General features: G+C 36.8%; 1 protein-coding gene across 7 annotated transcripts; it reads left to right on the plus strand.

Annotated features, from left to right (window-relative positions):
* Positions 1-380: 380 nt before the first annotated feature.
* On the plus strand, positions 381-24,178 carry LOC147007160 (uncharacterized). Of its 7 annotated transcripts, XM_085867534.1 has the most exons (7): positions 381-516; positions 18,167-18,262; positions 20,836-20,926; positions 21,191-21,301; positions 21,391-21,471; positions 22,196-22,299; positions 22,798-23,715. In XM_085867534.1, the coding sequence occupies exons 5-7, from the start codon at positions 21,403-21,405 to the stop codon at positions 23,663-23,665; spliced, it is 1,041 nt and encodes a 346-aa protein (XP_085723660.1). In that variant the 5' UTR covers positions 381-516; positions 18,167-18,262; positions 20,836-20,926; positions 21,191-21,301; positions 21,391-21,402; the 3' UTR covers positions 23,666-23,715. The 7 variants fall into 7 exon arrangements, 5 of the variants coding, with proteins under 5 accessions (XP_085723660.1, XP_085723655.1, XP_085723657.1 ...); XM_085867529.1 differs by lacking the exon at positions 21,191-21,301 and having other exon boundaries at positions 20,784-20,926; positions 22,798-23,716; XM_085867531.1 differs by lacking the exon at positions 21,191-21,301.
* Positions 24,179-24,786: the final 608 nt, after the last annotated feature.

The raw sequence follows: 24,786 nt of genomic DNA on the forward strand, positions 1-24,786 counted from the left end.
ACGGATGCCATAGTTTATATGTTTCAAATACCAGCGTCAGATGGCGTGGATGTTCGGAGATATTTGCAGATTCTTCTGACACCTTAAAAGATACTCAGGACTCCATGTTGGGCCAGACCGGAAGTGACGTTTATTCGCGATCACGGAACACAACCAACCACAACCGGAAATCAACATACGTTGCATATATTATACTGTATAATGATATAATAATCATCTGTAAGTCATATTTTATTAAAATTTTCTTTGTTCATTATTGTTATAACCATGGTTATAAAAAACATTTTTATTGTTTCTGTATAACGTTTTTACGTCCGACAGGTTTAAGTCAAACACTGCACACTACAGTACAATTGGTTTAATATTTGTGTGGTGAATGGAAGGTCGTGACGTGTGACCACGTGATGCCCGGCTCGAGCACAGAAGAGATAAAGCTGAGGTTCGGCTCGGCCGCGGGGTTTTGTCCCTGGGGCATTGCCGTTGTATGTCGCCGGCTCACTTGGTGCTCATTGAATGGTGAGAACACTGATTGATATATAATACTGATTTATTTTGCGGTGATTAGTTGCGCGTGTGTACCTTACTGCTTGTACTCCATACTGTGTTTGTATTTCCTGGTGTGCCCGTAGAAGCGGCTTCAATCAAATGGAATAAAGCCTAAACTCTGAAGGTTCTTCTCTCGTCTTCATTACAATTTGCAAAAACATACAAAAAATCGAAAACATTTTACAGTTAGTTCCAAAAAATACTAAATTAATAAAATACAAACATAAAAAAGCGGATCGTTTCAACGCCGACTTCCCTTCATGCAATCGTCCGCGCTTGGACGGTTTGCAAAACACAGAACGGATCTCGCACGCAGCGTCCCGCGGAGCGATCGTTTCAACGCCGACTTCCCTTCATGCAATCGTCCGCGCTTGGACGGTTTTCAAAACACAGAACGGATCTCGCACGCAGCGTCCCGCGGAGCGATCGTTTCAACGCCGACTTCCCTTCATGCAATCGTCCGCGCTTGGACGGTTTGCAAAACACAGAACGGATCTCGCACGCAGCGTCCCGCGGAGCGATCGTTTCAACGCCGGCTTTCTTCCCATCATGAAATCGTCCGCGCTTGGACGGAGACGCGGAGCATTCTTGTCGTAGAGTGGTCGTGGTCGAACAGTCGTAAGTCGCATAGGTCGTAAGTCGACGACTACCTGTATGTATATATATATATGTATGTATATATATATATGTATATATATATATATATATATATATATATATATATATATATATATATATATATATATATACATATACATATACATATACATATACATATACATATACATATATATATATATATATATATATATATATATATATATATATATACATACATATATACTGTATATACACATCGGCGTCCGCAGAAAAAAAATGCAGGGGGGGGGCAATGTTATCCTGAGATCGCCGTGTGATTGTGAAGACATCTTTTTACTAAGATTACTGTAAATAACAGAACAAAATGTTAACAATTCTTCAGGTAGAAGACACACGATTGATCGAATGTCATGATATTTGGCGTGGAAGATAGTGTTTTTTCGTTCATTCCTTCTGTGTTGCGACTATTTATTTTATTTCAGTAACAAAACTCATGCTAATTTTCTACGTTGGATTTTATACAAAATAATCAAACTAAATGCTCTTGATTTGATTGTTATAGAGTCTGGGGAAGACCAGTGTATTAAATTTGTATTGTGATGTTAACCTCATGTTTTTATCTTGCCAAAACGAAGTTTTTGCAAGATCTGTTACTTGGTCAGTTTTTTTTGTTTGTTTGTCTGTAATCATTGGATTTTTCACCTTTATATCACTCTGTAGAGCACAATTCTCATCGGAAACTCTTGTGGGTACACATATCGTAGTATTATTACAATACCCTTCAGCACACATTAAGGTCAAGTTTAAGGTCAAAGGTCAAGGTCACTTTGCGGTAAATCATGGAGGTCGACGAAACCCTTATTTTTTGAGTAATTTTCATCAAATCATCTCCAAACTTTATGGGAATGTAGTATATGGTCTGGCGCTCAACTGATTGGTTTTTAGTGGCGATTGCCCTTGACCTTCATGGTTAGCGCCTCAGGTCGAAATATTTTGACCCCAAGGTCAAATTTTGAAATCTTAGGTACCATATCGTGTTATACCTCAAATTGAACACCTCGATGAGTGCTTTCCAGATATGTCAAGCTTGAGACATTATGACTTCATTTGGTGACGTTATGAGGCAAACGCATATTTTTCATGGTTACTCTGTAGAACGATTCTCATCGGAATCTCTCGTAGGCAGATATTCCTCAAGGAATCGCTCCTGGTGGATAGCAGCTCTGTTCATGTCAGTGTGACCTTAAAGAACTCACATGTGGTCACCTTTTGGCAAGATACGGGTGACATTGGTTTTTTTTTGTCTGTAATCACGTATCGATCACTCTGCAGAGCACAGTTATCATTGGAAATTTTTGTAACTTCACATATCAGAGGCCTATAGAGGTCCCTTTCAGCGCATAAAATTTTCAAGGTCAAAGGTCAAGTTCACTTTGTCGCAAATCAGGGGAGTCGACGAAACCCTTATTTTTTGAGTAATTTTGATCGGATCGTCTTCAAACTTCATGGGAATATAGTTCATGGTCTGGCGCTCAGCTGATTAATTTTTGGTGGCGATCGGCCTTGACCTTTATGGTTAGCGCCTGAGGTCAAACATATTTGACCCCAAGGTCAAATTTTGAAATCTTAGATACCATATCGAGTAATACCTCATATGAAAGTGCTTGATAAGTGCTTTCCAGATCTGTCAAAAGTTTGACGCTATGACGTCATTTGATGACGTCATGACGAAAAAACGGATTTTTCATGAAAATTTTATTTCCTCAGTTCTCATCAAAATCTCTTGATATTTCATGTACAACGGTCCTGGAGAGATACCATTAACCATACGAAAATATAAAGGTCAAGGTCAAAGGTCAAGGTCACAAAAAGGTCAAGCATCAAGGTCAACGAAACCCTTATTTTTTGAGTAACTTTAATCGAATAAATAAGTCACTCTTGTTCACATTTTGGCAAGATACTGGTCACCCTGGGGGTGACATTTGTTTATCTTATTTTTCAGGAATGTGAAATGGATATCAGGAGGTTCTTTAAAAAACGTAAGTCTGATGACTCTGACAACAATGAAGACACCCCGGGTACATCGGAGACGCATGTTGAACCAGCAGAGCAGCGCAGAGGGGGACATCACGAGCAGTTACTCACAGCAACCAATCAGATGCCACCCCAAACACCACTTGCGAAAGTGGCCAATGAGTTGCCTCATCATCTGGACATTGGATCATTCGTCAAAACCACAGAACATTTGACCAATAATCGATGATATGACCTCCTGATGAACACATACGTCCCACCAACTGATTACAGCAATCAGAACGATTCACAGTGCTCCCGCTGTTTCCGCCACACGTGGATAAACCAATATTCTCCATGGCTGGCCTACTCAAGTCACTTGAAAGGTGCTCTGTGCAAATACTGTGTGCTGTTCCCTCAACCAGTGCACCGAGGTCTAATGGTTGCGTTCATCGTGACTCCTTTTGCTAAATACAAAGACTTCAATGAGTGCGCGAGGAAGCACATGCTTTCCTCCTGGCACAAAGGCGCACTGCAAGATGCCAACAATTTCCTCACCACCGTGCAAAGGCCAGAGTTGACCATCGTGAGCCAGATGGACCGAGCAGTCAACAAAGCAGTCACTCAAAACCGAGAGAAACTGTTCCCCATACTATCCAGCATTCTGTTCTGCTGCAGCCATGACATTGCATTGAGGGGAAGGAGAGTACATCGGGGAACCTCTGTGACCAACTGCGATTCAGGATAGAAGCAGGGGACACGGTCCTGAAGGATCACATGGAGGGCGCAAGCAAAAATGTGAGATGCACATCAGTTTGTGTACAGAACGAGCTGATAGTTCTCTCCAAAGAAGTAGTAAGAGACAATATTGTGAAAGCTGCAAATGAATTAAATGGATTCTCTATCATTGCAGATGAAACTGCTGACATATCAGGCACCGAGCAACTGTCCATTGGAGTACGATTTGTTGCGCTGCAGGAACAACGGAATGACTCAGCCACCATACGTGAGGAATTCCTTGGATTCAATGCACTGGAGAGGGTGGACGCTGCAACAATTGCCGATACTATCATCGACCAAGCAAAAAAATTTGGTCTTGACCTCGACAAGCTCCACGGCCAAGGCTACGATTGATGCTCAACCATGGCAGGAAAAGACAATGGTGTACAGGCCCGTATCAGGAACACCTATCCCAAAGCTGTTTTCGTGCACTGCTCTTCACATCGACTGAATTTGGTGGTTCATGATCTGAATTCTGTCGCAGATGTGAGGAATACGACTGGAACTGTGAAATCTATCATTAAATTCTTCCGTGACTGTCCCAAGCACAGGAGACTGGTTCCAAATATACCTTTGTTGTGTGAAACCAGATGGAGCACAAAGTACAAAAGCATCCGCATCTTTTCAGAGAACTTTTGTGATATCTATGCACAACTGGAGCAACTGGAGCAACTGGAGGCAAACCAGCACGAGTCACAGAGTACACGTCAGACGGTGTATCAGCTGAGGTGTGCTGCAGGAACCACAGTGTTCCTCATCTGTCTGAAGATCATTGCGAAGTACTCAGCGATGTTGGAGCCAGTGACCCAACAGCTGCAGGCAGTCGACATGGACATGATGGGAGTCCGAGATCACATCAACCTGTTGATGAAGGCTATCCGAGCTCACCCGATGGTTTTGACCGTGTGTTCTCAGAAGATGTCATCCCTGAGGTGAAGAACTTGGCATAGACTTGACTATGCCTCGGCGATGCGCACGCCAGGTCCACCGGCCAAATGTAGGAGGCTCCATTGAGGAGTACTATCGCCGCACCATCTATGTCCCTTACAGGGATTCCTTGATCCAGTCTCTGGAAAGTCGCTTTGGTGAAAGTAACACGCCATATTTTCACATTTTCGCACTACATCCGAGAGAATTGCAGCAAACAGAAGGAGATGAATTCAAGCACATCGTTTCATCTGTCAAGGAAATGTATGGCATTGAAAACCTTGTAGAAGAAGCTCGAGTATGCTATGACGTGCAGAAGCATAAGCCACTGGATGACAACTCTCTGGGTATGATCGAGCTGGTGAAGCAGACCACTCTGTTCCCTGCTGTGCGCAAGGCGATCCTCATCGCACTGACTCTGCCTACAACATCATGTACAGTGGAAAGGTCCTTCAGCACACTGCGCAGGGTGAAGACCTGGTTAAGATCAACGATGAGTGATAAACGTCTGTCCGGCCTTGTGCATGCGAAGTGTCCACCGCGACAAAGTGAACAGCCAGAAGACCGAGCAAATGAACAGGGTCATTGACAATTTCGGAAGAGATCCCCGACGGCTCCAATTCATGTTCCAAGAGTAGTAACCTGCTCCAACTGAATGAACTGATGAGAAATGTTTGTTATTTTATTGATTTTGTATTTTCCATGTAATTTTTTGAAATTTTTGATTTTCTGGGGGGGGGGCCCAATGCCCCCCCTTGCCCCTCCCTGCGGACGCCTCCCATGCATGTATGTGTATATATATATATACATATATATATATATATATAGACATATATATATATATGTATATATATATATATATATATATATATATAGACATATATATATATATATATATATAGACATATATATATATATATATATATATATATATAGACATATATATATATATATATATATATATATATATATATATATATATATATATATATATATATATATATATATATATATATATATATATATATATATATATATATATATATATATATATATATATATATATATATATATATATATATATATATATATATATATATATATATATATATATATATATATATATATATATATATATATATATATATATATATATATAGACATATATATATATATATATATATATATATATATATATATATATATATATATATATACAGACATATATATATATATATATATATATATATATATATATATATATATATATATATATATATATATATATATATATATATATATATATATATATATATATAGACATATATATAGACATATATATATATATATATATATATATATATATATATATAGACATATATATATATATATATATATATATATATATATATATATATATATATATATAGACATATATATATATATATATATATATATATATATATATATATATATATATATATATATATATATATATATATATATATATATATAGACATATATATATATATATATATATATATATATATATATATATATATATATATATATATATATATATATATATATATATATATATATATATATATATATAGACATATATATATATATATATATATATATATATATATATATATATATATAGACATATATATATATATATATATATATATATATATATATATATATATATATATATATATAGACATATATATATATATATATATATATATATATATATATATATATAGACATATATATATATATATATATAGACATATATATATATATATATATATATATATATATATAGACATATATATATATATATATATATATATATATATATATATATATATATAGACATATATATATAGACATATATATATATATATATATATATATATATATATATATATATATATATATATATATATATATATATATATATATATATATAGACATATATATATATATATATATAGACATATATATATATATATATATATATAGACATATATATATATATATATATATATAGACATATATATATATATATATATATATATATATATATATATATATATATATATATATATATATATATATATATATATATATATATAGACATATATATATATATATATATATATATATATATATATATATATATATATATAGACATATATATATATATATATATATATATATATATATATATATATATATATATATATATATATATATATATATATATATATATATATATATATATATATATATATAGACATATATATATATATATATATATATATATATATATATATATATATATATATATATATATAGACATATATATATATATATATATATATATATATATATATATATATATATATATATATATATATATATATATATATATATATATATATATATATATATATATATATATATATATATATATATATATATATATATATATATATATATATATAGACATATATATATATATATATATATATATATAGACATATATATATATATATATATATATATATATATATATATATATATATAGACATATATATATATATATATATATATATATATATATATATATATATATATATATATATATATATATATAGACATATATATATATATATATATATATATATATATATATATATATATATATATCGACATATATATATATATATATATATATATATATATATATATATATATATATATATATATATATATATATACATATATATAGACATATATATATATATATATATATATAGACATATATATATATATATATATATATATATATATATATATATATATATATATATATATATATATATATATATATATATATATATATATAGACATATATATATATATATATATATATATATATATATATATATATATATATATATATATATATATATATATATATATATATATATATATATATATATATATATATATATATATATATATATATATATATATATATATATATATATATATATATATATATATATATATATATATATATATAGACATATATATATATATATATATATATATATATATATATATATATATATATATATATATATATATATAGACATATATATATATATATAGACATATATATATATATATATATATATATATATATATATATATATATATATATATATATATATATATATATATATAGACATATATATATATATATATATATATATATATATATATATATATATATATATATATATATACATATATATATATATATATATATATATATATAGAAATATATATATATATATATATATATATATATATATAAATATATATATATATATATATATATATATATATATATATATATATATATATATATATATATATATATATATATATATATATATATATATATATATATATAGACATATATATATATATATATATATATATATATATATATATATATATATATATATATATATATATATATAGACATATATATATATATATATATATATATATATATATATATATATATAGACATATATATATATATATATATATATATATATAGACATATATATATATATATATATATAGACATATATATATATATATATCCTGGTGTTGGCGCAGTGGTTAGGGCAGCGGCTTGGGATCCAAAAGGTCCTGAGTTCAAGCCCCGTTGGGCAACTGAATTAATACACCAGGGGGTTGACTCAGCCTGTCATCCTTCCGAGGTCGGCGAAATGAGTACCAGTATACTGGGCCGGTGTATACCCCGGTTAAAATAGGTGTACCATATCCCTGTGTCGTAAGAGGCGACCAGGGTTGCGTCAGAAAGGGCATCCGGCGTAAAACATCTGCCAAGTCACGATGCGGATCACACGGATGATCCGCTGTGGCGACCCCTAACGGGAGCAGCCGAAAGAAGAAGAAGAAGAAGAAGAAGATAGATATAGATATATATATATATATATATATATATATATATATATATATATATATATATATATATACATATGTTATGACCTGCGGTTGGCTGGAATTCTGGCCGTGCCATGTACCGTGTACCGGTGGCTCTTCTCGTGTGCTGTGCTGTTGTAACATTAAATACTCTACTTTGTATCATCACCATGGTGATGTGATTCATTCCTTTGTGTAAACGTAAAACCATTACCTTCCCATTGGCGCAGAAGGACACTCGGTGGAGCGCACACCTCCACCGCATAATTCCTGATCCATGAGAACATATCGGACCCAATACATCCCTGAAATATCTTGTGATACAGAACTATTTCGTTTTTGGCCCTCTCTCTTAATGGTGAAGAATCACTTAAAATTTTAATCGTAGCCGGATCTGGATTTTCACTACACACTTCACAAATAGACAAATGAAAAATCGTGCTTAGCACGACACTTGGCGAATTAGTTGACCTTTCCGTGTGGTGGTCCAAGCTGTAATGTCATGGAATGTGTGGTGTTTATTTGTCCGTACATTAATAAAATGACGCGACGTCACAAATAACAATTATCAGGTGCGCGTTGTCATGGTAACGGCAGCAGATTGAAAATTTTCACAACACATTTAAAGCCACCATGTGACATTCAACAACTTATCATCGGTGCTTGTTGCCTTCAATCTGATCGTAGACAATATTTGAAAATACCTAGGAACATTGCTTTTCAACCAGCTTTACGATCCCGTTATCAGGTTTGAAATATGTTGTAAAACAAAAATATGTATTTTATGTGTGTTTTTCATGGTTTGGGTGACCCTGACCTTGACGTTGGGTCAATTTCGATCAAACTTTGTACACATGTTAATATTACATGCATAAATAGACACTACAAGTTTCAATATAACAAGTGCAAAACTGTTTGAGAAATAGCCATGTGCAATTCACAAAATTCCCCATTGGTTTATAATGGGCGATAATATAAAGTGATGCAGAATCCAGATCCTGATCTTGAACATCACCAAAAGTCACATATCTTTTTGCACTGTGGAATTCTATCAGCTGTTAAAATTTCATCCAAATCGGTTAAAAATTGTGATCTGCAGAACGTATAGAATTTTTTAAAAATCACGCCAATAGCTAAAAACGTTGACGTCATACGCTTGTGAAAACTGTCCATAATTTGTTCTAACATGCATTTTAAAACATTTAGATGTTCCATTGAAGTTTATTTTGGCGTCAACAGGAAGTCGCTACGACTTCTGATGACACTGACTACGAAGTCATACGATTATGACTACGACACTGAGTTATGTCCAAAAATGTGTTTTCACGTTGTGTGACGTTTGGTCCGATTGAGACGGGGGTTGGATGCGGACCGTCTCAGGTGGATTGCCTATCAGGTGTAAAAATTTAAGAACGACTGTTCCAGCCTTTTGGGCTGTAGAAGACCGGACAAACACACAAACCAACAAACGGAACAGACCAACATACTTGACAAAATCGAAGATTTCGCCAAGTAACAAATGGACAGACAAACAGAAAGGGGTGAAAACATAACCTCCTTCACCTTCTCGGTGGGAAAACTGTGGATAAATGATTAACAATGACGTCAATGTAGAGTGGTCCCTACTTTGGTCCCGAAAGTGGTGCTTTGTTGGGGTTCGGGTCATTCACGAGGCCTCGCTAGCTTCCTTACAACTCTCTCTTTTACATCGTACGATTGCTTACCTCTTCCGGTCTTGATTAGTGGAACTTTTGAAACAGAAATTAAATTAATCACTCATGTCAGATGACCACCGCCGCCATGTTGGTACACCCGTCAAGGATGCACGTGACGTGAGTTATTCGTTGTAATCTTCCGTTTGTTTCTGGTGAAATTGCTTGTGGTGACTTCTTGGGAAATTGATCGCCAAAATGTTTTCCTGTCGACTTCACACAACGAAGAAATGCTTCATGTGTCGACATTCTCTAAAAATCCTCCAAATGTCGGTGTACTGTGTGCACGTGCGAATCCTGCACTCGCAACCAATCAGATTACTTGATAGAAAGGGCGCGATCCTATTCCGTATGATTAAACAGGTGACACTACACCTGTATTTGGGTTTGTCACTGCATCATAGGTGGGATATTTGCGTGTATTCTGTCTGTGCTGATTCAAGCATGAGCTTTGGCACACTGTTAGATCATGCCCTAAGGAAGATATTTAGCATGTCTGGCAGCCATTGGCTAAAATGTGTTTTGGAGTACAAACACAATTTTATTACAGATTCTGGTAACATAGACTATACTGAAGTCAAATCCGAGTGATGCCACTTTGTCACGCTTGAGCAATTTTTTTCGGAGCAAAATTCAAAATGGCCGCCATCAAAACCGTTTTTTGGCCGTAACTCGGCCAAAAATCGAGATATGAACCCGATTTCAGTGACAGACAGAACCTACGAGAAAGATTGGCCATATGTATTGACCCTCTACAACCAGAGAATCACCCAGAGAATGTGAACATTGTAACTGGAAGAATGAGTCCAAACATTGTCAACACTGACATTTCTGTTGGCATAGGAGTCAAGCAGATGAAAGAGTACAAGGAGCAATGGCCAGACAGCTTCAACAAGCCGCTCAGCAAACAAGTAGTCACGATGGCAGTGTCCCGAAAGCAGATAAAGGTCGGATAAACAGCTGTATATGACACGGGGCTCATATATTCAAGAGTGTTGGGCCTTCAGGCAGTGAGGGACATCAACCTGAAAGATATCCTGAAGTTTGAGCTCGCCCCAGTACCGCCTTCTATGTTTGAAGATAACGGTGACATGCGAATCACAAAATCGAAAGCAGTCTTGAAGCAGAAATTGCAGGTAGAGGTGTCTGACAGAATGTTTCCAACTGATGGAGCAATCATTGTAGATGTTTGTGCTATGCTGTGGGTGATTTAATGGCCATCGAAAGGAACAGTAGAGGACTATGTGCAGAATCTTCTTTCTTATTTGAGAGATAAGCTGAAGATATGTGATACGTATTTGGTCTTTGACTGGTGACGTGGATTTCTACCCTCGAACCGCGTCGTGATCGAAAGGATTCTTGATTGTTGAGGGATCTTGACCTCCTCGAGGATTCAACGTCTAGCCGACTCAGTGTTGCATGTATCGGGATAAAATAAACCACAGAAGTCCAGTAATAATCAATGTCCACAAGGAGTTCTTTCTTCTGTACCATTTATTTGCTCTCTCCCAAGTCATTCTTTTCCTCCCCATATATCCATTCCATTTTATAAGCAGAGAGGCCTTTGATCGCAAAAACAGAATGCACAGCTTATCAGCCCGGTCACCTTGTACTTTCAGAAACCCAAGCAATGTCCAAAGTGTCAAAGAAAGACAAGATTATAAGTAGGTGGTAGGCCTTAACAACTAAATAGTAGAACAGTAGAGGAAAAACACAAACACTTTGACCTACTCAGACTGAGGCAAAGGTTTCTTGTCTAGAGAGTAATAATTTCCCCAACACTCCCCCCTTGTTGCCTAATAAGGCAACACTAGTTAAGTTTAACGATATATATTTTCTCTTCACTTGGAAATGCATTCTCTCTTGCGTTTGAGTGTGCCCATTTTCTTGGGTAGTCACATCCCCCCTTTTCCCCATCGTAGAGCTCAGTCCCTTAGCCTTTCCTGTCCCGCAAGCCAGGTGGCTTCATGTGGTTGTACAGCTTCGGACCTGGTTGAGGTTGCCATCAAAAATGCATGGTTTGCAGACAATGGTCCAATTTCCACCCGGAGCTGCTCTGTCAGTGGAATCGTACTAGCAACTCCCGACATTCCCACTACTTTTACTCGTTCTCGCGATAACGGGGCGTCTGGGAAATCACTCCTTCTGAGCGCAGATTTGGTCGCTCCTGTGTCGACTAAGAAAGGAATCTCTTGGCCTTCAATTTTCAAAGTCAATTTCGGTTCGTCACATGGTTTCAAAGTCAGGAAGGGTAACTCAGACGAAGTCGCTTCTTTTCTTTGTCATAAAACGAATGGGTTTTGGGTTTGAAATGAACCTTGAGATGGAGGAGGAAGAAATGAGGGTGGAGGAGGAGGGAACGAGGCTGGAGGAGGAGGAGGAGGGAATTCGGTTTGAGGTGCAGTGGGTTGAAATGAACCAGCTTGCTCAAACTGTGTTCCCCATCTTTCCTGCTGTCTATAATATGGATTTTCATTCACTGGAGGCGTGGAGTGTCTGCGAGTTTCATCTCTGTATTGTGCCGCTGGTCTCTGTTCTACCGGTTCATACGAACTATAAGTTCGACTGTTTCTACGATTTCGGCATTCATTAGCCCAGTGCCCTTGTTTTCCGCATGTATAACAGAAATCTCTGCGCTGGTCTCTGTATTTTGGTCTCTGACGGTAATTGGTTTGCCCTCGGTTTTGTGCATTATATCTCACATTCCTTTCCCCGGGGCATTCACCTTGACCTTGAACCTGGGATAGCATTAATGTTGATTCGTTTTCCTCGTCAGAATGATGTTTCAACAATGAATTACAATGCGTTACATATTCCATCAAGTCTTTCACTTCCTTTAATTCCCAACCAATACATACTCGCTTTATCTCATTTTGTAATTTGGCCGTCAAACCATCAAGGTAGACATGAGCAAATGGTACCCCCTCTTCTTTCAGTCCAGAGTGACATTGGTATACACCCCGAAAACGCTCTAAGAACTCCAATGGGTCCTCGCCAGCGCGTTGCCTGCACACCTGTATTTTTGCCCAGTCGGTCTTAAGTGTTACCACCTCTGTGACAGCGTCAATGAGGGTGTCAATATGTTCTTTGAGCTCCTTCCTGTCTCCAGGAGCTTCATCTGGCCATGCAGCGACCTGTTTCAATTGTCGGAGTAACCCTTCTGGTACCACTAATTTTAATAATATTTCCATGTCCATATATGTTGGCTGATGGCATGCCACCACCACGCGTAGTTCCGCCTGGAATTTTTTTGGGTTCTCCCGTATCTTCGGCATCTCATTTACGATGGCTTTTAATTCAGAGCCCCACGGACGATATATCGCTTGTACCTCCCTTGCACCCGGGTAATCTCGCAATGGAAACGCGCCAATGAGTGCCTCATCATCTCCGTCCTTCGCGGTCTCCGGCATTATTTTTTTTGATCGAGTTTGTATTTTACCCTTGTCAGCAAGAGGAACTTTATTTTTGCTTTGTGTTCTTGTTTCTTTCTTAATTACTTGCCTGGCTCCCCGTTGAGCCTCTCCTTGCCCTGTGGCATCATCTCCCTCTGTCTATCCCGCTTCTTCGTCCTCGAGCGGTTGTGCTATCGGAACTGTGCACTCTGGCCATGTATCTGAGTCTTCTTCTTCATCCTCAAATCTGACAGCCACTGCTCGCTGTCTCTTGGTTTTATTTTCAAGTCTCACCGGCATTTGCTTCGTTAATTGGTCTAGCTGACCCTTCAGGTTTAACAACCGTGCCTTTTCGTCTCTGTCATGACATTCCTTCATCCAATTTATATAAACGCTCCAGTTCACCTGCTTCTGGACCTTTTTGTCACTATTTTTCACTTCCAGTACTTTTCTTAAATTGTCTAAACACTCGTGATCGAACGTTCCATTCTCAGGGAAGGGTAATCGACTATTTTTGGTCCAATTGCACCATTTCCCCATGTCTCTCACAGCTTCAGGCCCATACTTATCAAACATAATTATTGCACATGTACCTCTCCGTGGTTTTTGAATACAATTTGCCTCGGTATACCCATTTTCCTTCCTTTTACAATTTCTATTTCCCATCTCTAAAATCACACAAATCACAACCGCTAAATTCACTCTAAAATCACAGAATAAAATAAATCGCACCCTCGGAGAACCCCCCCTGCTTACCTTCGCTCAAGCACTTGTCGTTCCTCCAGGCACTGCCTCCGGCAGATTAAGCACCTCCGGTCACGAGCGCCGCACAACGCCGATTCGAATCCGTGTCACTGGCACCAACTGACGTGGATTTCTACCCTCGAACCGCGTCGTGATCGAAAGGATTCTTGATTGTTGAGGGATCTTGACCTCCTCGAGGATTCAACGTCTAGCCGACTCAGTGTTGCATGTATCGGGATAAAATAAACCACAGAAGTCCAGTAATAATCAATGTCCACAAGGAGTTCTTTCTTCTGTACCATTTATTTGCTCTCTCCCAAGTCATTCTTTTCCTCCCCATATATCCATTCCATTTTATAAGCAGAGAGGCCTTTGATCGCAAAAACAGAATGCACAGCTTATCAGCCCGGTCACCTTGTACTTTCAGAAACCCAAGCAATGTCCAAAGTGTCAAAGAAAGACAAGATTATAAGTAGGTGGTAGGCCTTAACAACTAAATAGTAGAACAGTAGAGGAAAAACACAAACACTTTGACCTACTCAGACTGAGGCAAAGGTTTCTTGTCTAGAGAGTAATAATTTCCCCAACACTGGTATTATGACAACAGCATCAAGAAAGTCACGCGAACCGTTCGTGCAGGCAAACATGCCAGTCGACGACACCAGCTAAATCTGACGACGCCACTCCCTGCACAAAAGATAGTTTTGACAGTGACAGACAACAAAGTCCAGTTAATAAATATCATTTGCAGCTACATCAAAGACCATCCTGAAGCATTTTCTTCCAACACAAAGCTCATATTAACTGGACCTAACCCAATACCTATGGAAATTGCAGAATACCAAATAGTAGAGAGGCCTGACCTAAGAACCACTCACGAAGAAGCCGATGTTATTATGGAACAACAAATGGTCCTTCTAGCCTCATCAGGAGTTCCGAGTATCCGGGTAATTTCAGACGACACAGATGTATTCATATTGCTGTTGCATTTTTACCAACTGAAGGAACTGGCATGCAACCTTGTGATGGCTGGTACAAGTCGTGACAGATCGTCTGTTGACATCAAGGCGACAGTGCAGAAGCATGCACATATTGTCACCCAAGTTCTGGCAGCACATGTGGTGTCTGGATGTGACACAGTTGCCTACCTGTGGGGTATCGGAAAAGGCACAATTGTGAAACACCTCAAAGATGGTCGTCAATTAAATTATCTTGGTGATCTTGATGCAGAATTAACAGATGTCATATCTGAAGTAACTGCCTTCTTTGCTGCTTGCTCTGGATCCCAGGAAACAGAAGACATGTCAGCTATTCGATTTGATGTCTGGTCTTCAAAGATAGCTAACAAGAAGCTGACATCAGCACCAGAGTTAAAAACTCTACCACCAACCACTGTGGCTTTCATCCAACACGTTCTCAGGGCGCACTTGCCGGCAGCAATATGGCGGGCTGCATTAGATCCAGACCCACCATTGATCGATCCAACGAGTCATGGAGGGTCACATGAAGAAGTGTCGAGCATGTTGCTCCCTGTGTCTCTGCCTCCGGATGTCATCCGAGCTCCTGATAATGTTCTCAAGATGATCAGGTGTGGGTGCAGCTCAGTGCGACCCTGTGCAACGAATAGATGTAGTTTCTCTGCCGCCAGGCTCTCCTGTTCATTCTTCTGTGGCTGCCATGTTATGGAGGAATGTCAGAACGACCAACCAAAGTCTGTATCAGTAAGCGAAGCTGTGGAACTTGAGTGAACACTCGTTATTTGATTTATACAGCTGTCTTGTATGTGAGATTGAGTGAAAGCAGAATGAAAGAAGTTCATCAGCAACCAATCAGTGTATTCATAGTTGATAGCATGTACAGACCCCTTTTTGGATTTGAATTTGTGTAAAATCTGTGCAAACCTTGCTTATTACGTTTATTTGGTTATGTGTTAATATAATTAATTATAGTTTTTAGTCACCTAATCATTGTATTACTCAACTGTGCTGTTGGAAATAAAGATATACAATACAATACAATATACTGTTATAATACAATACAATATACTGTTTACCACTTAATATATAGATGTAGGTTCATATAGATGTTGGGCATAGTTACGGCTGCAAATAGTTCGGTCGATATTTTTTCAGTCAAAATATTATATCTAACTAGAAAAATTGCAATATAGATTATTATTATGAGTTGTATGGTTTATTTAAACATATCAGTGTATTCCTTGACCCCCAAAACATAGGGTTTGCCACTGAAATCGGGTTCATATCTCGATTTTTGGCCGAGTTACGGCCAAAAAACAGTTTTGATGGTGGCCATTTTGAATTTTGCTCCTAAAAAAATTGCTCAAGCGTGACAAAGTGGCATCACTCGGATTTGAGTTTAGTATAGTCTATGTCACCAGAATCTGCAATAAAATTGTGTATGTACTCCAAAACACACCTCGGGTAAAATTCCAGTTCTGCATCCCAACTACTGTATATACAAGCCCTCCTAACAAACGGACGCCAACGTTGTCAGACGGAATGAAAACCCGTCATTCTTGTTACAAAAACAGCAAAAATCGATGAAAAAGCGGCCGAAATTGAAACCAACACAGTAATTACGGTCGCAATAGCAGATATAACCGAAACCAACACGTTTATTCTACACGCAAGAACGGTCGTGACGGACACAAGAACGGTCAATCCCGAAATAGAACGGTGGGGAATGGAAGCAACATCGGTTATTTCCGTCGCTAAACGGCGGAGACCGAAGTGAAAGTGATTAATTCCGGTTACCATAATGTGGAAAACATGGCGGCTTGAAAAGTTCTTGAAGTTATGGTAAGTTAACTTTAACGTAGTCTGCCTTTAATATATCATGTCTGTTAATGAAAACCCGTTTGTGGTACGGGATATTATACAAGCAGCGATAAATGCGCCCTCTTGACTTAATGTGTGGCTGATATTTGGTGTAATTCGTGCCCCCGTGCTGCAGCGAGCAGTGACGATTGAAAACTTTTGGATTAGTGCATTTCTGATTTTGGCCTAGTCTGTTGTTTATTCAATATTAGGTTGTTGTAAATTTGTTATGAATGCGATTGGCAGTTTCAGGAAAAGTTTGAAAGCCTTTTACTGAACAGGGAGTGAATTTAATCGACATTGGTCACCGTGTGACCGACGATTTGTGTCAATGAAATTTCGATTTTATTTTTCATAAATTGGGCTCATCATATATGTTTACCTGCTTGCATTAAGATCGACTTTCAAGCCTGTTTTTTCCACTGATAAAACCATAAATATTACTACAATTGCAGCTGTTGAAATGGTCACAAGATAACACTGACCTAACATAAGATTATATGAAAATTTGCCACAGTAACAAGCAGTTAACATTATAAAATATATTAATTTTGTTAATTCTATTCTCAAGGTTTCATCATGACTCCCAAGCCGTAGACCCCTAGACTGTAGTTGACTGGATGTCCGACTCTGAGACCAGATTTAAAATTCGTCACTTGTGACAAAGGTGAGTAATGAGCACATTTTATGAGTAACAAATTAAAAACAATTTTGACTTAAACATGAGAAAGCTATCTTTATTATTATATGCTCTTGAGTGTAAATGTCCAGGCATCATGATATGTTAATTGCAATGGTATACCAATAGTGAATATTAATTTGATTAAAGTAGATTAATGAATAGAGATGAATACACGAGCAAGTGTGCCATATTGATTGTACGAAATGAGTGTCAGAAAAATAGATAATTTCCTGAACCAAAACAATGGAATGTCGTTTTTCTATTCGAAGTTTTGTAAATCACTATGACACACTTGTGATTGTGTTACTTTATTTTTTATTTATTCCTAAACTAGTCGTTTTTAAAGAAAATACGCTCTTCTATATAGAGAGCTGAGTTAGTGCGATCGATTCCTTAATGCGATGTTGCCAATGCTTGAGTGTGACGTCATCATGTTGTTATGTCAATACATTTATGCAACGTTTGTTTTCATTGATAAACACTAAAGCATGTTTAGTGTTTAACTTTACCCTGAGTGGAGAAAATAATTAACCATTCACATTCTGCTTCACAAAATTATGCAGGATTATGGGTCAACTTTATATACAGTTAAGTATTTATGCTTTTATCTTCTGGGTTGAGAAAGAGAATGAAGAGAGAAACATATACTGTCCCTTCATCGAGCTGAAGGCAAGAATAAGGGGAAAAAGACCGTTCGCTGAGATTACTAATAACTGTGAGCAAAATTTACCTGAACACAGTACTCTTGTCAAGAAAACAAACCAAGTCAGGACTTCAGTTAGACTATCTCCAAGCAAAGAAGATTCTTTTGAGGATGATTATGAAATCACAAGTTTTCAACCTGAACCCAGCTCCTCCTCGGGTGAAATTGATAGTATTGATTGGCCAGAACCACTTTTTCCTAGAAACCACAATCATAACATTTCCTGTTCAGTTCATGAAACAAGTTTGGATATTCTGTGTGAAAAATGTGGAAAAAATGTGGAAGTCAACAACACGTCAATGTCGTGTTTGCATGACTTTAGCTCTACTGCCATGTGTGACAAGTGTGGGGAATTTTTTGATGGTGCACAACAGACTCTGATAACTTTGGATAGACATGGTAGAACTTCAACAATTTCAAGTGATAGACATTCTACGATAGAGACTGATTGTGCATACAATAGTTTGTTTGATTTATTGATAGCAGCCAATGAGAAATTGAAAACTTCTGATTCTCCAGATTTCCTGGAAGATTTGCTGAAAGCCATAGCATCTAGGAGGCTTGATACAAATGCACTGACTTTTAAGATCATTTCCGAGATGATAAGGGCTCACACCCTAGACTCGCTAACTCAGTTGCGATTTTCATAGCAGTCAAAGTGCTTCTGGAAACTATTCATGACAAAATGTGGTGGTATGGCAGTGAGACTGTTGAGTGGATGGAAAGCTCTCGGCACACTTTTGTGCGAGGAAACGAAGCCTGGACGCATTGACACGGAGAAGGCAGATATCATTCTTGCAATCCCAAACGAAGACATTCTCCGCAACTTTGATCCCTATGGTGGTGAATGGCCTAGCAAGATTGAACCTGGTTTTTGTAACAACTTGACAAAACCCTTAGCAGAATCGTTCCAAGAAAGCAGTGTCTGCATTTCCCTCGATGGAAAGAAAATTACTCCTGGACTCAAAGGTGACAAGGGAGACATCAATCTACTGGGCATGGAAGAAGAAGGTAACACACTGGAGAAGAAAATGAAGAAGTTTGCTGAAGAGCAGGCTATTATTAAAGATCTTGAAGAGATGTTAGAAACTTATTCGCCATCAGATGCACATGCTCATTCACAATTTGTGTCAAAATTAATATGGATGATAACTCTACTGAGCAAACATAGCACATCTCTTCAAGACGAAATGGAGAAGAAAAAGTATGCCTTAGAAAAACTTAAGAAGATGGGTGGTGAAGACTATCGCACATCAAGATACGCTTTTCTCATCCAGTTGCTAATTGCAGGAAAGGTAGAGCTACAAGAATGTATCGACACAGGCCGTCAGCTGAGAGAAAAACTCCAAAATATCCTTGCATCTCTACAAGGAAAAGAGACACTAGTAAGAGACTCTCCTGTTGATCTCATGAACTTGCCAAACTATTGTTCCTTACATGATATTGATGGATTGCTCAAATCAGCAGATGCCATGAGTAAGAACTTACCTGTGTTTCTTCAAGGCCTAGGTCCACAGTACATACGACAGAGAAGTTCAGTCTGGTTTTCTCTTCACAAAAGATTTAGTGTGACAGGCAGTACCTTACATGCAGCAACTGGGGCAGGAGGTCTGAAAGCTCAGCGTGAACATTTTATGCAGTATGTGCTAGGAAAATAAGCTTCTGCATTTCCTCCCCAAGTTCAGCTGGCTATAGATCATGGACAAAAATATGAAGGTTCTGCCATGGCAACATTTTGCACACAATTCCTGCCAAGCTTTCTTCCTGAGCATGCAGTTTATGAGATTGGAGGTGTTCCCTTAGATACAAAGGGAATACGCATGATGGTTTCACCTGATGGTGCCTTGCACAACAGCATAACTGGGAAGATGGAAGCAGTCATCGAGATCAAGTGTCCCTTTACCACCAAACTTCATTCTTCTATTCCACCACGATACTATCTTCTGGTGTGTTTCAATAAATTCAACAAAAAATACAATATTTACCTCCTCTCGTGAGATAAAAAAAGAATGTTATATTTATTTTTAATAACTTTTCTAAATTATAGGGCTGTGTATCGTCAGCTAAATCACGATATGATACATCATGGTACGTATTTATTTTAAATGACAATAATATATATCACCATGTATGGCATGGACAAATCAATTCTGTATCCCAATTTGTAACCAAGTAGATCTATGTATCGATACGCTGTATTGCCGCCCCAGGTATCATGTGTGGAGGCTGTGGAGCAAAAACCAGCGAACAGGCGCACCAGTCGGTTACTTTCTCAAAGGATATAGTTTACCCATGACTGTTATGCATTCCAATGAAATCTGGTATATTAGGCACGTTGCTACTACGCTTTTGTTTCAGATATCAAATAATGTTCATGCAATAACTTTAAACTTACACATGTCTGTTGCAGGCACAAGCGGAGATGATGGCAATGGACATAGATGTCTGCTTCTTTGTGTCCTACAAAGTAGACTCAACAAGAGTTTTCAAGGTCAGTAAAGATGCTGAAACATGGAACTTGGCAAGTGAGTGCTTACTTGAAACTTTTGGTAACAACAGCAAGAAAATGCCAAGTAGGTTATTGGATTCATCGAAGCAATTGTCAGACAAGATCAAGAGGGCAGCGAGAGAAAACTGTCAACTTATTGCTGAAGTTTCATCAGTGGAAGCTGTGGAGAGCAATGTGACCAACCCATCATCAGAGTCCCTCACAACCCACTTGTATCCTGATCCCTTCTTGACCGATCTCCCAAACATAAATGTGCAGTGGGACAAGAAAGATGCCACATCGGTTGTTGAAACTATTTCCGCCCATAACGCCAAAGTTCACCAACTCCTCAGAAAAAAAAGCAACCGAGCTAATCACATTAGTTGCATCAGATACTGATAGGCTGTGGAGCAAAAACCAGCTAACAGGCACACCAGTCTGTTACTTCCTGAAAGGATATAGTCTACCCATGACTGTTATGCGTTCCATTTTGGAAGACACTCTAGATAAGTTATCAGAGTTGAAAGTACATGTGCCTTCTGTTGCCTTTGATGGACAATTCATGAAGTTGTTGTGTGAGGACAAGAATGGCAATCCACAAACAAGGTTACAGATATCTAAACAGTTCTGGCAAAGTGTCACAAAAATGTCAAAAGCAGCAATTATGGCAGAGATGAAAACTGCTGGTGTCGTTTCGTCCCTTAATGATGTATCCATTTCATCAAAGGAAATCTCGGGTCCTGTCACACGAACAGTGACTGTTGGAAGGATGTGCATGGCTGTGGTACCCTGCACAAGTGTTCGACATATTCGAGTTGGATCCCCTATCAGGTAGCTCAACAGATTCATCCTTTCACCATAGGCAATAGTTAATATTAAATTTTGAAACATGGCCAAATACGAGTATCAACAGTTTATTACATATTTAACTCTGTTATTGAATAAAAAAGAATCTTTGAAATTTAATGTGAACAATATTATCAAGATTTACACATCTTTTTCTCATGAATGCTTTGCGACAATATAAGTTCAACACATGTTCATAGTTGACGAAATATTTATATCTCTATCAGACTATGGTCTGATACATTATCCAATTTTGTCAGACCAAACAAAATGACTTCATTAATTAAATTACAATTGCTGTCAGACAATTGGTCTTACCTAAATATCATACTTGTCAAACCTTCAGATTTTTGGCCGAAAATGTCTGAAGGTCTGACAAATTTGGTCAACTCTGCATGTTTGTACCAACCAACTCTAAACATGCTAAAAAAAACTTACATACATGTGCATGTTAAACACAATGATGATTTCTTTAGTTTGCAGCAGACAGATGGAGAGTACTGAAGACGACATCCAAGACATCGCTGGTGAATACCCCCAAGACACAGAAGATATCTTGATGGAAGATCTTCAGCAAGCCAGCAGTGACATGCATTCCACCGTCGTAGAGGCTTCAGCTGCAGACCGTGACGAACTACCAGATATACCTCCCGTTGAGAGTAGTGATCCACCTCTGGAGGATGATCAAACCACTGCCCCTTTGATGGACACCGAATTTGCAAGACTTCTTACTGATATGTCACAGGAATATGATAGCTGGAAGACCAAGGATCTTGCAGATCTGAAGCAGTCATTTGAAAGCTGTCTAGAACTGTCTAAGCTCAAGCTGGCCGAACTGAAAACTGTTGCACATTTTCTGAAACACAGTCTTAATAAGAACATTTCACTATCTGGCAGCAAATGTGACTTGATAAATGCACTCAAATGCTGCTTGAAACTTGGTGGCAACGTAATTGTCAAATGCAGAAGAAAGCCTGCCCCAACATTGAAGACACTGGTTGCAAGGCTTCTTCAAGGTCACAAGTACCCAAAAGCTGCCCTGAATGTGTCTTATGCTGAGTGGAAATTCCCAGATGTTATCCAGAAATGGCAGGATATGTTTATGGTGAGACATGGTATGTCCATTCCTGAAGTTGATCCGGAGAGGCAGATATACTGGTTTTATGTGCCTGAGTTTGCCACAACAAGAAACCAGTTGGAAGTCAAAAAGATAGACCCTCATCATCTTCTAACTCGCCACAGATCTGCTGTCTGTAAAGGTGATGTTGGAAATGCGACAATAGACCATTTTATACAGGTAAACCTCTTGCATTTCATTTTTATTGAGGCAATAATAATTAACAAGACATAGATAACCCCTAATTCTTTCCAACTCGTTGATTGCAATAAACTCTTTGATTTATCTAACATTAAAAGTGTCTGTTTAACAAGTGTTTATAGTTCTCCATTTATAGAACCATGTCAATATTTTTTTATAATCTCAAAAGAAAACATTGGAAAAGTTCCAATCAATGATCAGTAAAAACAATGTATATAAACACTGGATCCTTGTGACTGAACATATTGAAACTTTTTTTACATTGAATGTATGTTTTTTTTGCAGGTGGCACGGGACAATTCAACCACTCTCAAACCAGGAATGATGGAGCAACAGTTGAATATGCAGTCCACTGACTTTGCTAAGATAACATTCTCTGAGAAGGTTCAACTTCGTCTAGAAGAGAAGGGTCATCAAGATTCTGCTGCACTTTGCCAATTTGTAAGTATAAATTATACTATAATGGATAAAAAAGTTAGGGATCATGGAATGTTCCTGAGATAATTTTACGGAGAAATGTCAAAAATATATTATTTAGTATACATAAAAAAAAACATTCCATGACCCCTAAATTTTTCCGTTCAGTATATATGTAAAAAGTAATTCCATGATGGTCTATTCACCGTAACAATTTATATTAATGTTGTGTTTATGAGGATTTGTTTTTTAAATATTCGATGATGCTGCCTCTTATCATCACATTTTTGCCCATCAATAATAATATTTTAATCTTGCATAGGGTAATCATTTTATGGAATTATAATCAGGTATTTGTACCCACTACATACAAGGTGTCGCTTTTAAGGTCAGAGATTGGTTTTGCAGCAAACGATGAACCTGGGTTTTCAGCTGTTGAAAGATGCCGAATGAAACTGAGGTGTGTATATTGTTTGTGTGCATGGCTGCTACATTAGTTGAAAACAGCTTCACTTCCTGTTATGTCTAAACATGTCACTGTCTTTCATTTACATATCACCAAGTGAAAACATTAAAAACAGTTTCTTTGCAGATTTATGCCTCTATCGGTAATATTTTTCTGTTATGGACATTTTATGGCAAGCGTGCCTATTTTATGCAAAAATTATCATGTTGTAAAATGAACTGAACACTGCTACTGACACACTAAGTAGCCCTTTGGATTACCATTGATTCCA

This window comes from Eptatretus burgeri, unplaced genomic scaffold (assembly GCF_056783735.1).
Source record: "Eptatretus burgeri isolate ZD-2024b unplaced genomic scaffold, Ebu_testis_v1 Ebu_testis_scaffold_540, whole genome shotgun sequence".
NCBI classification, from domain to species: Eukaryota; Metazoa; Chordata; class Myxini; order Myxiniformes; family Myxinidae; genus Eptatretus; species Eptatretus burgeri.